This window comes from Magallana gigas, chromosome 8, assembly GCF_963853765.1.
Source record: "Magallana gigas chromosome 8, xbMagGiga1.1, whole genome shotgun sequence".
Classification (NCBI taxonomy): Eukaryota; Metazoa; Mollusca; class Bivalvia; order Ostreida; family Ostreidae; genus Magallana; species Magallana gigas.
Window position 1 is genome coordinate 50,406,380 of NC_088860.1, and position 25,467 is coordinate 50,431,846.

The 25,467-nt window shown below is 35.5% G+C and overlaps 2 protein-coding genes across 7 annotated transcripts; both read right to left on the bottom strand.

Moving 5' to 3' along the window:
- Positions 1-4,665: 4,665 nt before the first annotated feature.
- LOC136270711 (uncharacterized) lies at positions 4,666-9,350 on the bottom strand. The gene is made up of 2 exons (XM_066069172.1): positions 6,825-9,350; positions 4,666-6,384 (listed from the first exon to the last, which is right to left on the bottom strand). The coding sequence occupies exons 1-2, from the start codon at positions 9,238-9,240 to the stop codon at positions 5,372-5,374; spliced, it is 3,429 nt and encodes a 1,142-aa protein (XP_065925244.1). The 5' UTR covers positions 9,241-9,350; the 3' UTR covers positions 4,666-5,371.
- Positions 9,351-12,142: 2,792 nt separating this feature from the next.
- LOC105331508 (thyrotropin-releasing hormone receptor) lies at positions 12,143-23,296 on the bottom strand. 6 transcript variants are annotated; one of them, XM_066069466.1, is made up of 3 exons: positions 23,114-23,296; positions 19,602-19,952; positions 12,143-13,336 (listed from the first exon to the last, which is right to left on the bottom strand). In XM_066069466.1, the coding sequence occupies exon 3, from the start codon at positions 13,306-13,308 to the stop codon at positions 12,256-12,258; it is 1,053 nt and encodes a 350-aa protein (XP_065925538.1). In that variant the 5' UTR covers positions 13,309-13,336; positions 19,602-19,952; positions 23,114-23,296; the 3' UTR covers positions 12,143-12,255. The 6 variants fall into 6 exon arrangements, with proteins under 6 accessions (XP_065925538.1, XP_011432034.3, XP_011432036.3 ...); XM_011433732.4 differs by lacking the exon at positions 19,602-19,952; XM_011433734.4 differs by lacking the exon at positions 23,114-23,296 and having other exon boundaries at positions 19,687-20,122.
- Positions 23,297-25,467: the final 2,171 nt, after the last annotated feature.

Consider the following 25,467-nt stretch of genomic DNA (forward strand, 5'->3'; position numbering starts at 1 on the left):
AGTGTGTTGATTGCTTGATAGATTATCATTAACACCAAAATCTATGTTATTGAACTTTGTACAACTTGGATAAGAAATTACATTGTATCATTAGTTCACAAAACTTCGTATAAATTCTATCTTTGCTTTTATAATGATTTTTTTTTTATGAATGTCAGGGTTTCCTACTTCATACCGTTTAGATTGATTACCTTTATAAGTACATAAGTTACGTGGGTGTGCATGTCGATAGAAATCACAGCTGCCGCCCCGATTATTCAATATCTTAAACAGGTGTCAAGTATACCTTAAACAGCTGGCCTTTTATGAATTTCTCTGAAAGTATGTTTTACGCTAAAAATACGAATACGTGCAGATTTTGCTTATTTTTTTTAAAACAAAAATATCAGCTCTATGATAATTATATATGCATTGCACGTCAACATGCAATACGTCAACAATTCTCTTAATTGGTAATGTCCAAGGTTTTTAAAATCATTTTAGCTTGAATTGAAATTAATTTGAATGGAATTGAAGGTTTGGAAGATTTTAAACTTAAGCGCAATGTTTTTTTCATGGCATATCATGAAATAGGATAATGTATTTGTAAATAAAAACATTTATTACTTTATCTAGCAATAAATCTAAATTATCAATAAATGTTTAACTTTCTATCGTTATATACATATAGCTCTGTTTTTGACGCCGGTTCTAAACAAACGGATATTCGAATTAAAACCGTGTATTTCCGAACATTACACTTAATCATTGTAATTTATGTAAATTTAATTTGTGGTCTTTGCAATGTTTGTTAATTTTTTTTTCACAAAAGGTGATATATTTGATTCATTCATTTGAGCAATCATGGATATACATGTGGGTTTAATTAAGATCCTTACAACTGATATCTTTACAACAAAAACTTCCAACAACTATGACGTCAAAAAAATTCCGCCAACGAAGAAAAAAGTTCTAATGAAGTGAAAACCAAACAGAAAACGCCTTCCTATACACGATTAACCGGGAGTCTGTAGGTGGTATACATGAAATGACGTGCGTTATACAAATACAACTTCTCGGGTCTTTCCGGCAACATCCGGTTCGGACAATCAGTTGTTTTACCGCTTTCTAAAAGACTTGCGGAGTTGAAGTAGGTGATCGAATTTGGTGAATTTACTGGAAATTACCGAGTCGTTCTCTCCGAAGTACGCTCCCGTCCTTATAAAAATCCGGAGACTCGGAGAAACTCAAGCCAACCCCCCCCCCCCCCCCCCCCCCTAAAAAAAAGAGAGGAAATAAAAACAAATCAACAAAACAAAACATCAAATAATGACTTCATCGCACAAATGCAATGGTGAAATAGAGTTATAAAAAAAAGATTTATATTTCATGGATACAAGTTCGTGTAATTTGTAATTTTAGTTAGCAGGTTCTGATAAGCTTTAAGATGAATGGTGCAACAGAAGTGGATAGGGGAAGTGATGTACAATATATCCTGTGGGGAACTGGTCAGCGATTGGTATGCACTTAGCGTGTCGATTGGTTGATTGATTAACATGAACGTCAAACATTGTATTATCATTGAACTTTGTACAACAGCGTATAATCCAAACGTTTGCTTTAATAGCATTTGGGCAACAGAGCACTGAAGCGGTTGAATTCTATTTTTGTGGACCGCTTGTTTCATTTTTTTTTTTTTTTTTACATATTTTTGATTGGCCGTATATGCCTCATGAAGACCAACCCCTCTATTCCTCTATTAGAGAGAGAGAGAGAGAGAGAGAGAGAGAGAGAGAGAGAGAGAGAGAGAGACAGACAGACAGACAGACAGACAGACAGACAGACAGACAGACAGACAGAGGAAAAGAGAGTGAGAAAAAAATCAATTATGTGTTAATTCATATAACTTCATTAAAACTTATCAAAGGAATTTGAACATCATACATCCATATTAAAAAGAGAGAATGCGGGGGGGGGGGGGTACATGTGGTGTCAAATGACACGACTCGATAGAATACACGGCTGTCGCTCCGATTATTCAATCTCATATAGAAGATTTCCCCTCCTTCATACCACTCCTTCGAAACAGATAGCTTTCTATGACTCTCTCTTGAATCATATTTTGAGCTTAAATTGTTAAATTAATATTTAAAAAAATAAAAATTAGAATGTTATTATTTAATTGTTTGTTTTAATAAATGATAATTATATCAAGGTCAAGATGTTGGTAAAGTTTATGAATCAGGAAAGTCCAACCTTAAAACAACCCACATATATTTCCAGATTTCTGAATTGTTGCAATGATGCAATATTATTTTTTAAAAAAAACCCATTAATGTGTAATAGAAAAACCCAAAAGACATTATAACGAATGTATTCGTACATATACATGATCGTATATAATCAGTTCACTTATTTTGAATAAGTAATAATTACTCATACTTCAATTGAACGCAAAATTAATGAAAATAAAGGGGTATTCTAAAAACGACTTTTATGATTTTAGGTCCAAGGGATATAAAAAAAAAGATCAAAAATGAAAATTGTAGTTCGCAACAATTACTATTATCATGTGTCTTTGTTCTTCAGGGTAAATCCTAATAAGTGCTTTCAAGCATTTATCAATCATATTTGTCTTTGAAACTTAAAACATCAAAGAAATTAATCTTAATGACGAGGATGGGACGTACGTCATCTTTAAGGCGTCGTAAATCAAAAGGCATTTAAAGAAATCTTGTGGGAATCAACACCCGCAATAATGGTCGGACTCAGAAACCCGCCATTCCCTTTTGTGAACTACAGAGCAATGTGTTGTCATTTTTTTCGTGGAGGTGGGGTGTTGTTCTAAGGCAGTATTTTAGGTTTATTTTTACATATTTTATTTCTTAGTTTGAGGATATTTGAATTGTCCTGGTGAAAAGAGGGGGGGGGGAGGGCATTGACACCCCCACCCCCGTGATGTAGTATTAAGTGAACCATTAATTTTAAATTAAATTGGATCATATCTATCAGTCCAATGCTGAAAAATGTGCATATAATGTTAAATGCCATTTATGCTGCTGAAAAAAATGTGTGAAAAAAAATCATTGAATGGTTTTTCGTAAAATGACATATTGCATAATAAATAAACATTTCTGCTGATAAAATCAAACGTCTTTTTTACAATGTAGTATAATTTGTTGGGGTAAATAAGAGATATTTTATTCACATGAACTTGAATTTTTTAAAAACTTGCATTGCAGCAAAACAAAATTCAATTCTGGAAAATGCAGCTATGATGACTAAAGGCAGTTAAGTTTTTGTGTAAAGATAGACTACATTAAATATAGCGATTAAAGATGAGAATTATGAGCCATACAATCTAGGGATTGACATGCATCTTAGCATTATTTGATAAATGGGGGGGGGGGGGGTTAACAAACCAATCCTTTAAGTCTAATTTTCTATATCTCTAGGAAACAAGGAGAGGGGGGTGGTAGAAATCGACTACAGATTTTGTCGTTCCTCAATCATCTGTTGTTTTTGTGTACGTACCATTGGTTTCACTTCTTTAATGATAGTTGTTTATAAAAAAAACAGACCTAGGGAACCTTGTTGATATATATATTTGGCTTTTTTAAAAGCATAATATCATATATTTTATAAAACAAAGATGTATTTCACTTTCTTGTTTGCAAAAATTCCCGTATAATGCGCCTTCGATCTGTACTTATTTGAACAACTATTAGATATGGAGAAACGTTTTATTTTTAGATTCGTTTCTCTGGAATACATATTTACGGTGGAAACAACACTCAACAGCTGCTAGCTGTTTATATCACTATGAGAACAAATGCATTCACCCTGGGAACATGGAATCGACATGCGTGCAACAGTTGAATCTGTCTTCCACTCTGCTTGTGAACTATCTATTTTTTCTAACCTAATTTAGAAATAGCTATCGGTATGCTAAAATTTATATTTGAAATTGGATGTTAATTTTTTTTAGTTTCTCCACTTGATGTTCAAAATATGCAATTTTAGGAGTGTCAATAGTTTAATTTGACTTGACAAATAGTGTTTTTTTGTTATCATTAATTAATCGTGCCACGTTTTAAAAATGCTATGTATCCCAAAATCTCAAAACTATGTAGCTTTATAATGAGAGACTACAAATGAAGTTTAAGTTTAATTCTGAAAAAAATGGTTTTACACGATTTTTTAATTACTAATCGGGTTGTCCTTCAGAAAACATCTTCTACCGATTTTTCTGTAGACTTATTTAAGGAATAAGGAATCATTCTTTAAGTATCATGTGGTGATAATTTTGGTAGTAGGTTATCAAATCCGATAAAGTCCAAAGGGATGACGTGATGACCAATGGGATCACGCGATGACCAAAGCGATCACGCGATGACCAATGACCAATGGGATCACGCGATGACCAATGGGATCACGCGATGACCAATGAAATTATCACCTCATAATATTCAAAATATGATTCATTATTACTTATATTTATATAATTTTAAACAATTGTACGATTATATATTTGAATATGAAATAAGCAAACCCGATTTGCGCCCCAATATTACGTCATTTGTATTCAATGGACTGTATTGTACAAATTTGATACGTAGTGTTATCACAGGCAAAGACACTGAAAATGTAAGTCTTATCTATTCTTACAAAAATGACAAGCAAATATATATTTGCCGACTAGCCCAGAATGCATACGGGGGAGCCGGAAGTTTATTTTAAGCTGAACAATACAAAATTGTATCATGTACATATACTGTAATATAAAAAATCACTGCCTCACCCTTTTTTAAACAAATATTTGAACCTTTCATCGACGACGTGACCGGCCAGAAAAAACCAGAAATAAAAAACTATTAAATAGAAAAATCTCTGGAAACCTGTGTCCCAAACCATGTCAAAGTCGCAAATGCGCGCCGTCTCAAGGGTAGTGCAGGGACTTTACAACAAAAATATGAAAATTTTTAAGCTTCTAAATTATAGTATAATAAAAAATAAAAAATAACAATTTTTTATTGATGTAAATTTGATGCGTCTTTGTAAGAAGACGGGCTAGAACTGATTTCTCGTGCTATTCGAACACCAATCAGACACTCGTCACCACGTGACTCGTAACTATGAATTTCATTGGATACAATTTTCTACTCGAATCAACAAGACAATTATTTTCCGCTAATCTCCGTACCGCGGAAAATATTAAGTCTTATCTATTCTTACAAAAATGACAAGCAAATATATATTTGCCGACTAGCCCAGAATGCATAGAAAAACACCAAAGTTAGGGTGAGGCGACGAAATGAATCAGGGAAAAAACAAAATATAACATACATTTGATAATAAATTCAAAACCAAAATGTGAAAAACTTTATGATAATCATAACCCCAATTTTCTGGAAACTGCCAATCGGTTTTCTAACTGATCTACAACATACATGTCCTTACTAGAATCGCACTTCCAGCGCCCGTGTCTTTTAATACACCTTTCGTTTACATTTGAACCGACTGCAGCTGTAGCTCCGCCTGATCGAAGCGAATGTAAACCTAAATTTAAACCAGAACTGACCTCTTTGAGCCTGGAAATAATGTTTTCCCTTGCAGTAGTGTAACTAATCTTTTTGTTTTTATATATCAACTTTGCAATACCATGTGATCTGAAAACTGGCTTAAATAAAAATTCTGAAGATAACAAATTAATATCTGCCAACATAACATATTTTTGCAACATTTTCACAGGACAAGCACTTGTGGAACCATTTGCGACCAACACCTCGTTTCCTTGCCGGTATTGGTCAGTTTTACTTTTATTAATGTACACACATAAATAATCATCAACAAATTTTACGTCACAACATTTTAGGCTACTTAATTCGTCATAACGCAAAAAAGCGGCAAAACTCAACAAAATCATGGCCAAGTCTCTTACGATCAGCACATCCGTAGATTCGATATATAAATTGCACAAACGAATCAATATATCAGATGAGACAGGGTCCTTTCTGGTTATTTTGGGAGTTGCGATGCGCTTGGCCGCCTCTTGTAGACACTTGACATAAGAATTGCTGGTAGGATCGGCAAATCCATGTAATTCGTGAGCCCACTTTAAAGAATAGATTGCGTGATTGACCACATGAGAAGATGAACCTTGATCCAATAATTGTGTAATATACAATGCGACGTGAACAGGTTGTGCGGGTAAACACTCAAATCCTTCTTTTTGAATGAAATTTTTCCATCTTTTAAAACTACTATGGTAAGATTTCGTTGTGTTAAAACTCTTCCCCTGAAGAATATAGTCGGACATCTTGTATGCCAAATCGTTCAAAATGTCGTTATTTCCGGCTCCGCTTCTGGCTACGTCATCAATTATTTTTTGTCGTATCCCGATGTCTGTCAAAATAAAATAATCTAATGATTAAATCTGAAAACGACCATGTCAAACTGAAGGGGATCATTACAAAATACCCCCTTTTTATATCTTCCCTTCTCTATTATATGAGTTCTTTGCAAAACTAACGAATCTGAAATACTTGAACAGTTTTGTAACAAAGGCCAAAAAGGAGCTGAAATCCACCTAGGAACAACTAGTGTCCCTACCACTTTTTCTGACAAACATTTTTTGATTGTTTTTTAAATAAACACTGGTGGAGGGACAAGCCACATATTTGATCCCGTCCATGAAAAATTAAATGCGTCAATGCCGCTAGTACCAGGACACCAAGATTTTGAGTAAAATACTGAACACTTTGTATTGTAATGCGTTGCAAACGCGTCAATGTCATGCTGACCATACTTTTCACACAAATAATTGTACACTGAAATTCTAATACCCCAATCATCTCTATCAGTCTGCCTACTGATCAAATCAGCTTCTTGATTTTCCGATCTCGGGATCCATTTTGGAATCAATGTAATTTTGTTGTAACTACATGACTGAAAAATATCAGAAGCAATTAATTGCAAATTCTCTTTCTTACTGCCAACCTCTAAAATATGAGACACATTTTTGTTGTCACTGTAAACAACCAGAGACAAACCTTTTAAGTCATCTGAATGCGTGTTTATTATTCTATGAACTGATTCTAATTCTCGCCAAGTAGAACTCTTATTGCATTCCTTCTGGCTCCAAGAACCAGACACAGTAACTCTGTCCTTCTGTAGGACTCTTTCCCCACCCTGCTGTGAGGAACTCTTGTCTGAACGCTGAACTGTTGGGTTAATATAACCCCCATAACCTACATCTGATGCGTCACTGAATAATTCAAAATCTCTCGTTTCTGATAAATCAATGTTACTAAACAATGCACCGCTACAGTTCAATGACTTTATGCTTTCTGACCAAAACAAAACTTCCTGAATTGCATTTTCTGACAACAATACTTTGCTATTCCAACTAGCCCTCGTCTCTACACAAAAATATAAAAATCTAGTCATAATCCGGACTACATTTCCAAAAACAGCTTTCATACTTATGATCTGACCCGTCAGACATGCAATAAGTCTAACACAAAACATATTTGAACGCTTTGATTTGATCAAAATATCATTTACTAAAGACATTGTCCTACTTATCCTCTCCCGAGACACCCTGACAAAACCATTCTGAAAATCCCATTCTAAACCTAACCAATTCACGTTTTGAGACGGAAACCACTGACATTTTTCATGAGCTAACAAAAATCCAAACTTTTGTAACTCATCCCTGACAAAACAACTGACTCTAAAAGCGTCCGACTGTGAAGAACTGCCTCCCAAACCGTCATCCAAATACATGACAATTTTGACATTATTGGACCTCATGTACTTAACAAAATGCCTAGTAACTTTTGAAAAAATGTAACCAGCTGTAGATAAACCAAAAGGCAGAACATTGAATACATAGTACTTTTGCCGACCATTGATATTCCAGCTAAAGCCCAGATACTGCCTGTGTTCTGCAAATATAGAAATATGATGGTATGCTGACTTAAGATCAAATGTGAAAACAAAATCACCGATATCAAACACGTCTCTCGCTACTTCAGCGTCCTCATATCTATACCTATATTTATGCAAATGAAAATTCACATGTCTACAGTCTAGGACTAACCTAGGCTTACCTGATCTGTTATATGCAACAGTAAGCGGATTGACCACACTTGGCTTAGTACTCACCTCTGAAATGCAATTTTTTGCCAACAAAGACTCGATTTCTGACGAAACAAATTCTACATTTTCTAATGAGGATCTATTGTTTTTTAATTCGACACTTTCTGGAATTGTTTTAAAAGGAATTTTATATCCATGAGAAATTATATCTCTAATGTAATTGTCCACACCTGTTTCAACCCACCTTGATAAACAGCTATTTAAATGCCCGACAGGGCTTACCTTGTTAGTAGTGCACTCGTCCGTGACCGACGTCGACAGGCGTGAATTCGAATAGTTTTGTTCTGAAACTGAATTGTTATCTGAATTTCTGAATGTATTACATGTAACAATACTTATCTCTGCCGAATCGTTGAGCTTCCTTCTACAGTCTCTCGCCCAGTGACCTTTAAACCCGCATCGATAGCACGTCCCTGGCTTGACCGTAGGTGACCTAGAGTTGTCTTTCTTGTATGGGTGTGGCCTTGAATAGTCGTTTGTTGGTTTCCGCTGTGCCTTTTGTTGTTTGTCCTTTTTCTCTGCTTTATTTTGCGCCTTGTTTATTCTTTTTTCATCGTCAGAATCGTCAGCGATGGGATTAGCTTGGTATTCAGCTACTACCTTCCACCCTAAAGGACTAGAATCAGCTATTTTTATCAATTTCTGTCTCTCATTCAAAAGTTCAATACCTTCACCAATCTTTGTCCGGGTGGTGTTTATGTTTCCAGTGCTAAGGTTGGCGCTGTCCAAACTGGCGTCTGCTTCCCTCAGCTTAGTGATGACCTGTGCGTTTCCCCGGTACTGCGCTTCGTTTCCATGACGTTTAAACTTATAACTGCCAAAAATGTTCTCCTCTATTTTCGCAAACTGCGATGACGAGAGTTCCTTCTGTGTTGTTTCCATAGACGATTGAAAATTCTTGAAATTGCTGTCTATCAGAGTCTTCATGCTGCTTAAAATTTGATTTTGGGACGATTCCACTGCTTTTTTAACTTCGGAGCTAATTATTTGCTGAACCTCGGAACTTATACCGGCATCCCCGTATTCGTCCATGATTGATGCGTCTTTGTAAGAAGACGGGCTAGAACTGATTTCTCGTGCTATTCGAACACCAATCATACACTCGTCACCACGTGACTCGTAACTATGAATTTCATTGGATACAATTTTCTACTCGAATCAACAAGACAATTATTTTCCGCTAATCTCCGTACCGCGGAAAATATTAAGTATTAGGTCATGAAACGACAATTGTTCTAGACCCGGGACTGAGTGTAAAAAACATACATGGCTTATGCAATATTCAAAGAATGATTGTTGAAAAAAAACATATTAAATATTTCTTGTCAATTTAACTTGTAACTTGCAATTGACAATTTTATTTTGTTAATTTGTTTGTTGTTTTTATATTTTTCTATAGGTTGCAACATTAATTGATCATGTAGCTTGAACTTTGTCAACAATTTGTATGAAGAGTTATCGTTCGTTGCCCTTTGACAATGACTGTTTAATGTTTTTTGAAGCGTTAAAAACAATTTCACATTTCTTTATCTTTTATTTCAACATCTTATTTGCGTAATTTGGTCTGGCTTTTTGCTGCTTAGAAAGTGATACCCCCCCCCCCCAGAAAAAAAAAATAAATAAATAAAAATAATCGTGGTTGCCACTAAATGCCGTAATAGATGACCGTCGACAACGGATATGTAACACAATCTTTCATTAGATGTCCGCTATATGACCAGGCCAATCGCAACTTCTCGGGCCTTTCCGGCAAGCTCGAAAAAACACCTCGAATGTATTTAACATCACCGGATGTTAGAATTTTATACAAAATGGAGTTGCTTCCCATTAAAATAAGTATCGGCTAGACAGTTTTGTATGTCGCTTCTCTGTTATATTTTAGTGTATAATATCGTTTACTTTAATGAAGTATAGCTCACATCTCAACAGATCGTAAACTGTGTTGTATTTATATCAAGTTTTATAAAAAGGGGGGTTGTCATGGACGCTTAGGTAATACAGTCGAGGTGTTTTCCGAGCTTGCCAGAAAGGCCCGAGAAGTTGCGATTGATGACCATGCCTACATTTTGTAACACACTGCTTCATTGGATGTCCGCTATCAGACCACGCCTACATATTGCAACACATTGCATCATTCATTGGATGTTCACTACCGGTTTCTTTGGATGTCTTTTCTGACCACGACATGACTGTTTTGACTTCAACTGATTTCCATCGTAATCAAGTTTGTTCGTGGCATATATATTAAAATATTAGAGCATTATCACTTAGGAAACCTGTCCGTGATCTTTTTCATCATTCAGCAAGAAAAGTTCTTGGTATCTCATTGTTTGTTTTAAATCTAATTATGGCGGATATTTTAATAAAATGTTTATAGCAATAAATGCAATTGAATTGAAAAAAGAGAAAAACCAGCCAAAAACCTGATTGAATTCTTTCTGTGTCATTGAGTGAATACAAAATGAATTATTTCATCTTTCAATTTTTCAAAGATTTTGACCTACTTAGTCTGATAGAAATAGATACAAACTTTAAATATTTTTTTTGATTTATATATCCCTATGATAATAAAAAAAAGTGTCTTTGGACGGTAAAACATTTCTTTTTTCGTCTTTGACGTCAACAATAATACTTCTGAAACATTCCCAATCTTTGATCCGCTCCGACAAATTCGATGTGTAGCGATCAAAGATCAGATTGAAACATTCCATATTAAAATACTTTGTTTTCATCACATGATCATTAATCTTAGTACTACATGAAGTACATTGCTTTCTATGAACTCGAGAAAACACCAAGAATGTATAAAATCACTGGATGTTGAATTTATTTATTTTTGTTACAAAATGGAGTCTCTTTCCATTAACTTATTCAGGCAAGTAGCATCAGGGGGCGGGGGGGGGGAGCAAAGATTTTTCTTAAATTTACATACCAAAAATTGAATTAACATGGAGTTGCCCCCCCCCCCCCCCCCCCATTTTTCTGTGGTGACCATGTAAAAATTGAATTGAAAATAAGGTAATAAACAGTGATATTGATTCAGAAATGAAAAGTATACCTACCCCCCCCCCCCCTCCCCTCCCACGGATTAGGATTTACAGGATTTGAAAAGTAACCGTTTCCCTTTTTTGGGGGCTTGTCAAGATTTTTTGGATGAGTTTACCACCTCACCCCCTTCAAAAACGATGCTACGTGCCTGTTAGTATCGGTTTAACACCCTTACATGCATTTGTCTCTTCTATCGTATATTTTATGATATATCCTTGAATCTACTCAAGTCTAGTTCACATCTCAACACTTTCATAAAAGGGGGGGGGGGTGTCAATGATTCCTACATGCAATACATTCGAGGTTGTTTTTTCTGCTTGTCGGAAAGGCCTACTATACCTCTCTTTGTTTCAAAAACTGTAGCTTTACGATAAAACGGGCTGACAGGTCGTAGAATTTCAGTTCTAGGGAGCCCCACTGTGTCAATGTTATAATACATGTACATAATGTATTCAGTGTAAATAATTACAAATAGATCCATGATTTCAAATTTGACCATTATTCTTATCATATCACTATGTAGAATATTTTTCTCTTTTTAAAACACAGTATTTTATGAGCTATAACTGTCTGTGGGGAAATCATATTTATTTATTCGTGTTTTGCAATTATGAGCATGTCTACGGTTTCTGAAAATAGACTCTAATCTGTTTATATCTGGTATGATATTCATATATAAGGAAGCTTGTATGGTGTTTGTTTTGGGGTCTGATTCGGCTAAGCGAGAGTTTGGTTTCCTAAAACACCCAATTTCCTCGAATACATCACTCGCCGGATGATTGCTTTGTGCAGGATACTGCATTAACTTTGATTACTTCAATTCCTCTGGAAATCGTTTTCTACTTGATCAAATGACACCGGAAGAGCACGACCGATGGCAGAGAATTGTAATTAAATAATATGCACGTACAAGGGTGCATAAAAGCCATTCAAACCTTTTAATAGCAGGAAATTAATCTTACATCTAAAATATCTGTTTTATTAAACAATTTTGTGTCAAACAGACATAAAAGATTCTATCACAAACAAAATTAAAAACACATAAACGTCGTGAATGAGTCGTTCTTAATGCATTTCCATCGTCATTGTCAATTCGTGCGACGACCTAGTCTTTATTTTGAAAATTTTGAAAAGTTCTCGTCGAAAACGAGGCCCAGTCAAACAGTACAGAAAAAAATGGATGGTGTTGTTGGTGTATTGGAACATATTTGCGATGGCCCACAACAACTGAAGAACTGCTGTCACGTGGTCTGAAGCGTCATACAGAACATAGGGGTAAACGATGAGATATATAACAATAGGTAGAGTCAGCACAAGAAACACACAATTCGTCGTCAGCAACATGCTCGTTACACTCGGAACCTTTCGATGGTTTCCGTTGGCATGTACGTGATTTCCATTGGAATGGTGCGCGACGCTTTCGCTGTGTTCCGAAGGAATGTGTTCGTGTTGATGTGACGCCACGCGTTTATGCGCCAAGAAGAGATGTTTGATTATGAGGATGTTTGCTACGATCATAATGGTGAAGGGGACAATGCTAAACATACAGAAGTCAATCCAAGGCCACGTAAACTCCGTGAAATCGTTGGCGTGTGTACACGTCACTTCCCCCAGTAACACTTCGAAGGCCACGCCCCAGAACAGGTGAAAATTAAGCGCCACCATCACCCCCGCGATAGATACCACTACAATTTTAGCGTGCTTCAGGGTACACAGTCGCTTGGCTCGAAATGGCAGACACACGAATATACAGCGGTCTATGGTCACAGCGACTAACACCCAGGTCGTGAAATCGAGGGAGAAGTAGACCAGGAACGCGTGAAGCTTACAGGAGAACTGGGAGATGAGACGAATGTCCTCGTTAAAGGCCGACTTGATCCAGTACCGGAGCAGCCCCGTGTATAACACCATGATGTCGCCGAACGACAGAACGGTCAGGTAGAACATGGTGGTGGAAGAGCGCATGCGCCGGCGGAGGAGGACGACGATTGACAGGATGTTGGCGATGGTGCCCACAAAAATGAGGACCGGGGACACATAGACCCAGATCCATTCGGCCGCAAGGAATTCTGGGTGCGTCTTGTAGGCCACCTCACTGTGACCGGTTGAGTTGTTCATTCTGACGGTCCTAGCTCAGTCCATTGTTCTGTAAAACATAAATATATAGCATACATATCGTTAATATTCAGCTTTCTTTTCTTTTTCAAAATTGTATATTATGCTCGCAATTTATTTATATGTAAGTACCACAAATCTCTATGGTAGCGTATAGGACAGCACTGTGTGCTATTGTAGAGCTCCGATTGATATACACCTACCAACTTTTCTTTTCTTTTTAAACAACTCAACAAGAGTCTGATATACTAGATCATCTAGGACGCAACCGACAACCAATGCATAATGCAATCTGCATAAAGCGGCGTAAATTTGATTTTACAGTAGTAATAAGTTAATAAGACAAGAAGTGAGGTTTTAATAAGTGAAGAGGCCACAGCACTGTCCGTCTGAACACATGCCTTTTTAAGTCTAAAAATGGGTTAAAGATCATAGTTTTCAAAACCTTCATTTCCTATACCATGTGGTTGGGGGGGGGGGGTGTTAATATTGTTTTTACAGAAGCGAGGGTTTCAAAATGTCATGCACACAATACCATCATTCCTAAAAATCGAATTGTACTGGATCGGTTCAAATAGCTTATACATGTACTACAAGTACTAGCTTGCGATGCTTTAAATTCACGTTTTACTTAAAATAAGTATTAAAGATCTAATATCTGCTATTATAACATTACTCTATGATATTGCAGTGAACATCAAATGTTATTTCTATTGATATTCCTAAATTTTACGTGGTTCACTTACCTTTGATGTACGACTACTAGCAGTTTACACTCTAATTATCAACAGACAGAATTATCGAAGCCCCTATCACAAAGTGGACAAATTACAGGCAGATCGAATATATGCCTAATAAATCAACGAAAATTGGGATCAAATGAGAGTCAACAAACAATAAAAGGCTGAAGTGGACCCCGATTACAGCAGTTAGATTGCCACACATGTCTATGGTCACCCCCCCCCCCCCCCGCTATGGTTCTTCTTAGAGTTATTACTATTTGACGTCAGGGTAATTGAAGAGTCGGACAGGAAATCGATAAATCAATGAGACCGGACAATATTGAATAGTCCAATTCCCATATCAAGTGTGTTATTCACCCGTTAAATTTTTCAATGCCAGATGGTCACTTCAAACAAAGAAAGCCCCTTCTTCTTGAAATGTTTGTCTGTTGTTAATTTTTATTGGTTGTTGGCGGGGTCGTTGAGGAACTGATTTATAATTTAGTAAGGTCAAATGATAGCGATGTTACGTAATGTTCACATCGGTCAAGTCTACTTATTAATAGCGTTCTTGGGGCATGGTTGCATATATGCATTTATCACTCGGAACTCCTTCAACAGTTCTCCAACTTAAAATTAACTGCGACTGTGTGCGAGTGTGCAAGAGGTTCGAGGAGTTCCGAGCAGCTTTACTTAAAGACAAAGTCCACAATACGAGGAATTCACGAATGGACTTTGTGATTAATTGCCTCGTGTGACTTTGTAAGTTGCTAAGGCACGGTTCTCACTTCCGGTTTTTATGGTCATCCAATGTATTCACTAATGGACCTCTCTCAGTTTTATATCCGGTCTTACATAGTGTACTTAATGCTGGCTGCTTAATTCCCCCTGAGTTTCAATATTATTTGTTGTGTCTGACCTCGTGGTCCTATAGAAAGGCCTCCGGCAGTTTGACGTCTTGACGTTTGGGAGCACTGTCCAAACAAAAGAGTTTTCAATTCTTGGCATTCGACGCCAGTTTATTGAAAATGTAACAGTTGATAAAATGCTGACTTCCCTTAATTAGAAACCAATTAATTTTACTGCTCTTGAACACGTGGTATTTTGTGTACCATCAGAACTGTTATCCTTGCATTGCATATATGCAAAGGAGATTTAGTTACTTTACCAATAAGAATTAATGTACTTAATTTCTTGTTATTATGCATACATAATCCATTATTGCGACAAACTAGATATGCCTTCTACAATATCCTTCCCTTAAGTCCGTTCCAGGAGAAGAAATTGAAGGAATTACACGACCGAGTCGGATGTCTCCCTCCATACTTATTAGATAAACATTTACATGTAATTCTATTGACCAGCTCAGAGAGGACCGCCGGGGACTGCTGGATGCAAGGTTTGGTACATTGACATTACGTTGAATGCCATTACATCCCTGATGAATGATTTGTAGTAAATATCATTCCCTCCCTTAATTTCAATTATAAATTCATCCTCTTAAGAATCATGTATATGATAATTAGGGAAGTGCACAGAAATTATCCCCAGCCCCTTAATTACAAGTTACAATATAGTTATTACGAATCTATGTTTAACAGACGCTGTGTGCTTACTATTAATAGTTGAAAACATTAACATTTTAAGATAAATATTTCCGTTTTTCAGCAACATTAAGTAACGATTAAATTCAATACTGTTCTCCTTACTTATACCAAACATTTGGAGTCCTTTTGTGGATTACATTTACATCTTATTTGTAATGCTATATATATTGTAATAGTATATCAACTATTAGAGAAATAGCAGGAGATTGCCAACTGATTTGAATAAGGTACATATATATATAAAAGTATTGTTGCCACCCACACATTTTTTTTATAACAATATAGAAATATTGGCTATGATAATGTACATGATACTCCCCCTCTTTTCAATTGGGTATGCCATTATATTAAATTCAAACACTTTTCATATTAAACATTTGTAAAATGGGCTTCTATTTAGGCCATTCTATCTGATGCATTTCATTTTACCTTTAACTTTACTCCCGTATTGACAGGGATGTTGAGAGGTTTTTACTTAAGAGTTGCCAATTGATAATGAGCCAGGTACTGAATCTGTAAACATATTTTTCTTGATTTTTGGTAACATTTTGCTGTTAACATAATTTGAATACCTAGAAATATACTTTTGATTTACAACACTCTGTTATTCTTTTGCACTATTTTTTGTTGTAGAAACTGAGTGAGCAGGTTAGCGACCGATAGCGTAGAAGACAACTAATTCAAGACACTGTCACTCCTCTAGGACGCCTGTCGTTGATGAAATTCGCTATAAATCTCCATGGCATTATAACCATCCATGGACTGCAACTTGTAAAATCTATATCAGTTCTACTGGTTATGTTATTTTATTCAATACTTTCGGAGGAACACTTGTTTTCTTTAGTTCACATTTTTATTTTTAAAAAATCCAAAAGATTTTGATTACTTATAAATTTACATTTGCATCAAAATGTTCAATCTGAAACTTTACCGAAAATCATTTCGAGTCTTTATATCTATACACACATATATGAGTATGATATTTTATTTGCATGTGAAAAAATCTGTATGTAAATTGTTGTATAGGGAGAGGGCTAAGTAAATTTTAGAACTTGTGCCCGATCTCATTGTCATCATATTACAATAAAATAAGTTCAAACCAAACCGAGATTGTGAATTTTTTCATTATTATTATCATTCCATATAGTAAAACTCTAGAACATGTGTGCACAGCAAACCTATTCATGTACACTTAAGCAAGGTTTCGGTAGTAATATTTCACTCACGTACCATACATGTATATACATCCCAAAGTTGCATCTTTATTGAGGTCAAAACTAAATGTTGGCAGAAAAATTAAATTCAAGGTTAAAAGAAATAAACTTCTAAATCTAATTTGATTTCAAACAAAATATATGTCCGTCAGCATATTGCATCTCTCTCTCTCTTTCTCTCTCTCTCTCTCTCTCTCTCTCTCTCTCTCTCTCTCTCTCTCTCTCTCTCTCTCTCTCTCTCTCTCTCTCTCTCCAAAACACCAGGCCTAAACAAGTGAACTCATCACGTACCTTTGCTGGGGAAATCTATGTATCTTTCAAATTTCCCTTAGGTAGCTCATGTCTGCAGATTCGATTTTCTTTCTATCTTTTCATTGCAATTGGAGTAATTTACGTCTCTAGACAGGTTAATCCAATGTTGATTAAAGTATAAAATCCATCCCAAGTAACCTAATTAAACACTCCCATAACCGATCGGTGGAATAGCCGCACTCACGCCCCCGTAATTAGCCTCTGGCCTAAGCGATTCCACTGGTGAGGATATATGCATTTGCATCCTCAACATAATATGTTTTTGAGATGGGAAAAATCAGCTCGTATTAATCTGGTTCGTTTATCAATAAGCCTAGTTAGCGGGCGCCGCCGAGTAATAATGGGAGTAATGTACGGCAAGGGGTGAGACAGAGTAGGGATAAATGTAGTAGGTGAAACTGTACAAAATGCACGGATCTAGAGGTGGGGGGGGGGGGGAGGATCCTCCTTGCATGCAAAATTCAAATTTCTTTAAATTACATTACAAAATTACCAATAATAATCTCAATTTTTGAAATAAACATCGGACCCCCCCCCCCTTTGCAAACCTTTTCTGGATCCGCGCATACATGTACAATGTACACCGAGGGGTGAGACAGAGAGGAGGTAGTAGGTAGAATGTAGACTGGGTACCTACATATGTACAAAGGTAGAAGTAAGTTAGTAATTTATCTATTTATAGTGACGTGTATATATTTCCAAATGTAATGTCAATTGTAGTTGTACAACAGTAAGCATAGATTTAACACCCGGCCCGTCACTTTTAACACATTATACATGAAAAAAGAAAAAAAAAGATATGATTGAAAATATACATGTAAAAATAAGAAGTTTCCTTTAGAACCCTTGAGTTTGCACAGTTTACATGTATATAAAACAGTACATATTTATTTTCTGTACAATAAAGCTTGTCTACGTGTAAAAGTATGATTTAAGTATTTGGCACATAATACAAGTATTTTAAGTATGCACAGACACTGTCTATTGTTACGTGTACCTATTCTGTAAACAAAACCTTTTTTATGTTCTATATTGAACCTCCCCATATGTCGGGTATATAAACTAACGGTATTTATTAAGTTCCCGAATAACCACTGTTTTTTGGTATTCCGGAACTTGTTCGAATTCATGAATGCTACATCGAATTTTTCTATATGTCTAAAAATCGTAATTACATCCCATGTCTTATTTTTCATTTTGCTACATCAAATATTCTGAGACGACTAAATAAACTTTTTTTCATTCTGTGTTTTGTGCATTGATTATATTGTGCAAATAACACATGTCTCTAGAGGGGCCTTGATTGGTGAATTAACGTTTATAATCCATAGTCTGACCATTTCACATCGATATCATTACTTCATAGGAAACAGTAGCTAATGGTTAGTATTGTACGAGACAAACAAATAACGTCAGGTGCTTGTGTTGTTATTCGATAGAGACAACAAAATGCAACAATTAATCAGTTTACATATCTACAGTAGACAGTCGAAGTGTAGTATATATAAACAAGGGCGATAGCACCATTTTCTGTTGAGCAGTCTGAGTTAAAGGTTTACTTTTTACTTTTACGATCCTGCAAGTCTCTTAGTGTGTATCAAACACCTGTGTACATGTATATACACATGTGTAAAGGGGCATCTAACGTATACATATTATTGCACGCGATGTTAGGCGTGCAAACACTGACCTCTGCAATAAGCATCTCTCTCTCTCTCTCTCTCTCTCTCTCTCTCTCTCTCTCTCTCTCTCTCTCTCTCTCTCTCTCTCTCTCTCTCTCTCTCATCTTTTATGATAAGATATATGGAAAGCCCCAGTAATGACAAAGCATTTAGCGCAATACATAAAAATAATCTGAAAAAGAACCATGATTCCAAAAAGCGATTTTACCAACACCAAAACATGTTAACAAAATCCTCCACAAAATTAAAAGAAAAAATATAACTTCTTAAACTTTAAAAGTTAATTGTTAATCATTTTTGAGGAAAGGGTTTCGAACCTCTTTCATGGCAAACTTTTTTAGCATTTCAAATATTTTTGTCATTACTTAATTATTTCAATACTACCACATTAGTGTTTAGATGAGTTGATAAAGGCACACTGAATTGGAAGTACATGTACATTTCATCAATGGATATTAATTAACAATGAAGGGTCAAGTTTACCTGTACGCAGAGTATACAGCAGTAACTTACTTTATATTCAATGTGGCATTCTAAAACCAGATTCATTTCAAATATAAATGTATACAGTATAAACCCGAAGAAAAACGTTTAAACATTTCATCAGAAAACCTAACCTCGAATTTTTCGAATTATTGAAAATTTTAGGCGTTTTGAACCGTTTTAATTCTCAATCATTATGATTTTTTTAAAAATAACTTTCCGAAAATTCTTTTGTTCGAACCGCAAGTTCAGAAAAAAAAACAATCTATTCCTTACCGTAATAAGCAATAATATAATTTGTCCGTGTAACAATTTGTTTCTGTCAACAAAAGAAAGATGAGACACAGAACAAGCCCCTTACATCATCAGCACTCCGGGAGAAGATTCATTATCCGTCCACTAGGCGGTGCTGACACTAACCATTGCCCATCGATCTGCTCCGTAATACAATAACAGGACCAACTCGCTCCCACAAAATATCAATTCTCTGGACCTGTCCTCCTTACGCAACCTGATATTGCATGGACAGAAAGACCGCAGGAGACGGTATTCTATTGGTCCATCGAGTGAACGTCTGAGAGTCGTTATATGTGTACTGCTGTAGAGAAAGAATTGGTGGACACAAATCTACAAGTGTGAAAACGAGAGTATTGCAATAACTGGGATTATATTAGTTTTCGGCCTCTGTCCGATCCAGCAATTTATATTTCCCTTCCTCGTTTTGTCCGTGTCAGTTTGACAGAGATAATCAGAATGGAATTATTCATAGCCCTGGCAATGATTGGGTCAGTGCAAGAGAACTACTGTAAATAAGCTGTGTGAACGGAATGACGAAATTCCCTAGAGCCCAGTTTTGCCTCATCAAGACTCTTTTGTTTTATTACGATTAAGACCTTCCATCGCTTATTCTATGATGAAATGAGAAAAAAACCAATATTGTAAGGGGGAAAAAAATGGAAATTTGGTGTTAAACTGATGCAATTTTTTGTATTAATGCAATATGATTTATATTCATGTGTAATATTTGTAATTCAAAATGTGTTAATCTTAATTGAAGTAAACTGACTTTGCTTCTTAATTTACGAGCACAGTCAAGTGAATATATATATATTCACGTGAAAGTGTTGCAAAACCCTTGTGAATTTCTATTCACGCTTGATGACGTTTCAATCTTTATCACATTTAAGCAGGCCAAATAGTCAACAAACATTTGATTTATCTTTTCACTTAAATATGTAATAATTGAATTGTGGCCATACACTTTTCAAAAATTCAATTATTTAAGTTTTAAAATTTGAATGTTTTTCAAGTTCTTTAACAGAGCTCGTTTTCTCAAAGAGATTAATATAGTCTAGAAATTACCACGATCATCAAGCATCCTTAATGCCTTGTTAATGTACATGTAAATCAAAGATTAAAGCGTTATGTAAATCATGCAGAGCGTCTCAAAATGCATTCTAAACCCACTGCTTATATGAAATGTAAATCTACCAGTAATATGACGTGTAATATTAATGCCTCGTAAATCGAAAATCACATATCTAGTTCACGTGCAAAACATTTCCAACGTCTTGAGTATATGATGTGTACATTAAGGGTTAAACCGACAACTTGATGTAGAAATGGCGGACGTTTCTTCACCTCTCGCCTGCCTGAGCATCAGCAGCATGTGCCTTAAACACCCTGATCAATTTGTTCACTTTTTCCCTGTAACCTGTTTGGCAGCATCATTCATAGATCGCATCAATCATCATCCATCATACGCTGCCTAGCTTCATCCCTATATCCCTGTATAAATCAGTATACACCAGGCAGCTTCCCTATCTAATAACACTTCCAGCACCTGCGGACATGCACAATGGAATCCCCGGGACTTATAAACACTTGTAAACAACTATGTATCGTCTGTGACGCTGTTTAAGTAGACGCCATTATGTTGTTTATATTCCTTGACAGAATGTTTACACCTTGCTATGCATGTAACACGGCGGGGAGTATTAGGGTTAGGGCACGGTGAGACAGACTCCGTGGGTTAATGAGATTATTGCCTTAGTCCTGTAAATCACAAATCGATTGAACACCTCGATGTGGATCAAGATACTGGTCAGACGAAACAACACGTTACGTGGTTGTTTTGGCGATGGTTGAATTGGATACAAATTGACTAGTTTCGGAAATCAACAGGTTCTCCTGTCAGTGTTTGTGTGGAAGGGGAGTGGTGTAGAGGGAAAAGAGGGGGAACGCGGGTATACAGTAAGACAGGTTCGGGCACACTCAGTTAAGTTGATTATAAAAGAAAAAATCGGGCCAAATGAGCAGAAACAGCCGCTGTAACTACAAATGGGAGATATGTAGAGAAAGAACGAGCACTGAACATTTATATAGATACACGGTATACGTGTACAGCAAAACAAGGTTATAGTGAACATGCTTATAATGAATTGACGCTTACAGTGAAGTATTTTTCATTTCCTGTGATTTTTTTTACATGTTGTTAATTTGACGGTTATAACAAATTAGGCTTACAACGAAGTAAAAGCATCCATCCCTGGCAGTTCGTTATAAGCATTTTTTATTGTAAAAGCAAATGGGGAATTAAAAAAAAAAACAAAGCAACAAACGGATTAGTCATGGAATTAACGACAAACAGATATATGTTAACACGGAAGATGAGATTAAAACGACAACCACCACTTATTCATTAGTTATCGAAGTAATAAGTTAACATTTTCTAATGAGAATTACAGAAGAACAGCTAAATGCCTTATATTTTTTTTGTCAAACAAAAGAATGAACTGGCCAAGGAGTAAAGTTTTTTAGATTGATACAGTAAAAAAAAAACCCTGAGTCGTCACTCTCCCTGGTCTCCGTGATTCTCGTTTATAAAGTTTAAGACATACAATGTAGTGCAGACACAGTCGGCGGAGCAATTCGGTATTGTAACCAATATATGTGTGAACCCACAACCTATAAAGCTTGCAATAAAAATGCAATAAAATCATATCACAAAATGGTCCATCAAATTAAATTAAATGTGCAAATAGTAATAACGATGTTGGACAGAACATCAAAATAGCTCCCAATTTTTATACGTAAGCGAAATAGTTTTCCTGGTGATTTAATAACAGCATTCACTGGCCTCTTTCTTGTGACTACCCATCAATCAATTATTTGCCTCAGCTTTACGTTTAGCGGAGTTTTGTTAGTCAAAGTTGCCTTCCTTCATCCAATAAAAGGGAAATAACTCTCACGAAATTAAATACTGAACATTCCTGCAACATTTCAGAACGTAATCACTCTTTTTTTCAGATTGCAATAATATAATTCGAAGTATATTTTAGTATACATGTTTACAGCGATTAAATATATTGTGATGTGACTTAATAGATACATCTTATAGCATGCTTCAATGCGCATGCTTTAAAATAATTTTTTCCATCTTTACGTAAGACATAAGGTAAATAATGGAGGCTAAATGGAATACAATTCAGCTATTTAAAGTTGAACCATGATATTTTTATCAAAGTGGAAAATAAGATAAAAGCGTTAAGCATATCTGATTCTAAATGATTCGAAACTGGCGATGTTTTAAAAATAACCGGTCGAAAAAAAAAAAATCGAAAAGGATTTTTCAAATCAACGATATACCTCTACACTGAAAGAGGGTTGAAAGTTTGGAGAGAGAGAGAGAGAGAGAGAGAGAGAGAGAGAGAGAGAGAGAGAGAGAGAGATTATGTAGAAGTATGACTTACATACTGCCTTAATAAAGGTAAATAATTTGTACTTACAGGGTAATAACAGTTGATGCATTGGTGGCCGCTTGATGAATGATAACGTCCCTGGGTAGTACTAAATGTATAACTATACCAGTGTTAGGTACTAATTAACACCTAATAACGTATACATACATAACAACCATAATTATAGGATACGTATATATGTCTTTCCAATCACCACGCAGTGATAATGTTTTTTTCCCCCAATATATAAACCAAACTGTGACAGCTGTCCATCACAGAGGTACATGACGCGGCGCCGTCACTAACAGCTTGTGTAAATGTCTATTGTGTTCGACCAGGTAAAAATCAGGTAAAATAAGAGATGTTTAGGAAGGTGTGTATCGATATCCATACATTAAACATCTGATACAGCAGCTGGTTCAATCAGTTTTTTTTTTGTATCTGTTAGATACATCACTAGAAGTAGAAATATGATTGAGAGAGAGAGAGAGGGAAAGAGAGAGAGGGAGAGAGAGAGAGAGAGCATACACGTACAACTATAAAAGCTAATAGATAATTTTTTTACTTCAAATCTTATCGCTCTTTTCAATTAGAGAAATGCACTCAGTGTATAATATAGATTCCTGATTATAATATTGCTGTTCGTATATTCAGGGGGCTTTTCTATGCAGTTTTAAAATAAACATAAAAAACTTACTTTATAAGCTATCAAGAGTGATTTTACAAATACAAGAAATTTCTACGATAAAAAATTACATGCATCATGATGTAAAAAAAAAGTATTTCAAATGCCAAATTAAAAATGTTAGATATAAATAACTTTTATAAGTATAGTGAATTTTTTAAAACTTCATCATATCTTATTCGATTTCTTATTCATTTTGTAAACATTTCTTAGAATATGAGGATCGAAGCTGTATCTAAATTCGCATTCTTATTGAAATGGATTCTTAGAATATAATGATCAAATCTTTATTCTTTTTCATTATCAAAGTATTCTTAGAATATAATGATCGAATCTGTATGAAAAAGGCATGGTATTATGTTTTGAAATTGGCCATCTGTGGGTTTGTGTGTTTTCCGTGAAAACTGTGTCATTATATCTTATTGTCAGACACATACATTTTGATCAGGCCGCTTTTGATTCTTAATCAATATCATTGCAGTTTGCAGTTCTTTGTCATTTAATGAGTTTTTTATGAATCGTTTTCAATTTCCAATTAGCCATATCACAAAGCTGAGTCCATTGTGTTTCACAATCTGGCGCCACTCCATCGATTCATTCATCTTCTGTACTTGTTGTGATTGGTTTAACAAAATCAAATTAAAAAGTGCTGACGAAAACAAATAATCTTGATAAAGTCGAGAAAAAATATCACGAAACAAGCAACATTTACTCTAAAATATTTTGTAATTCTACAAACGGCTATTGGAAGTTGAAAGATAAAAGAGTTACCTTTCTTGAAACTGTTCTCTGAAAAAGAGTTTATTAAATTTGTACAAAGACTTAGGAAAAAAATTCCAAAAAAGGAGGCATAATTCAGTAATAATATTTTATGAATTTTTCTTTACAAGAATTTTATAGTTAAGAAAAGCATCTCTAAAAATTACAATAATCTTATTAATAATTTGGTGACACGGCATCCTACTTTAAGAATATATGATGCTAGATGATAGCCCGCGCAACCGCGGGAATGAAAAAAAATGCACATTACTATGATACAATGCTTAAATATAGGTTCTTAAGGTCAATTCTCAATATAATTTCTATTACTGTCCCAAAAAAGAATTTCAGATAAAAGACTCTTTTGAAAAACAATCCGGCGGGGGGGGGGGGGGGGGGGGGGTTGCATTCCCATTAAACTTCCCCGTTTTATGCATACATCATTTATCCATATAGACGTAGAATACAATAATCTGTTCATTCACCATTAATGTTTACAAATTAATGTCTAAGGTTTACACCCAATCTATCGTGGTATAAAAAAGTATCAAATTAAAACACGCTAGGTTATGCATTATTATCCATTTGCATGCATATTTGAAACCAAAGCTGTCAGATTCAAAGTATCTGCCCGATGGTTAACTTGCCCTACACTTTCCGCCATGATGTCAATTAGTCGACCTGTTTCTGGGCACCCCGTTCTGGAAAATTCTTTCCATTAAAATCGCAATAAATGTTATTTATAAACTTTTTTGTATTAATAGAAGTCCGACCCAAGGTATCTGCCCGCGATGCACGATAAACTCGTCCTATTCTTTTCGTTAATTATTCAATTTGTGTTCATGGTTTCCCCGTTCTGGAAAGTTCTATTCCACTCTCAAGCCAGAGGTCGTGCTGAGTATCAAAACTAAAGTCGCCTACTAAAGAAACGAATTGACTAACTTTATTTAATCAATAT

What these genes read in the sequence shown, in the direction of transcription:
- LOC136270711 (XM_066069172.1), bottom strand. Translation starts at nt 9,240, where the DNA reads ATGATTGGTGTTCGAATAGCACGAGAAATCAGTTCTAGCCCGTCTTCT. An exon ending in GACTGATAGAGATGATTGGG is followed by an intron (nt 6,385 to 6,824) that starts GTATTAGAATTT and finishes TTATTTTGACAG; the next exon opens with ACATCGGGATACGACAAAAA.
- LOC105331508 (XM_011433732.4), bottom strand. Translation starts at nt 13,308, where the DNA reads ATGAACAACTCAACCGGTCACAGTGAGGTGGCCTACAAGACGCACCCA.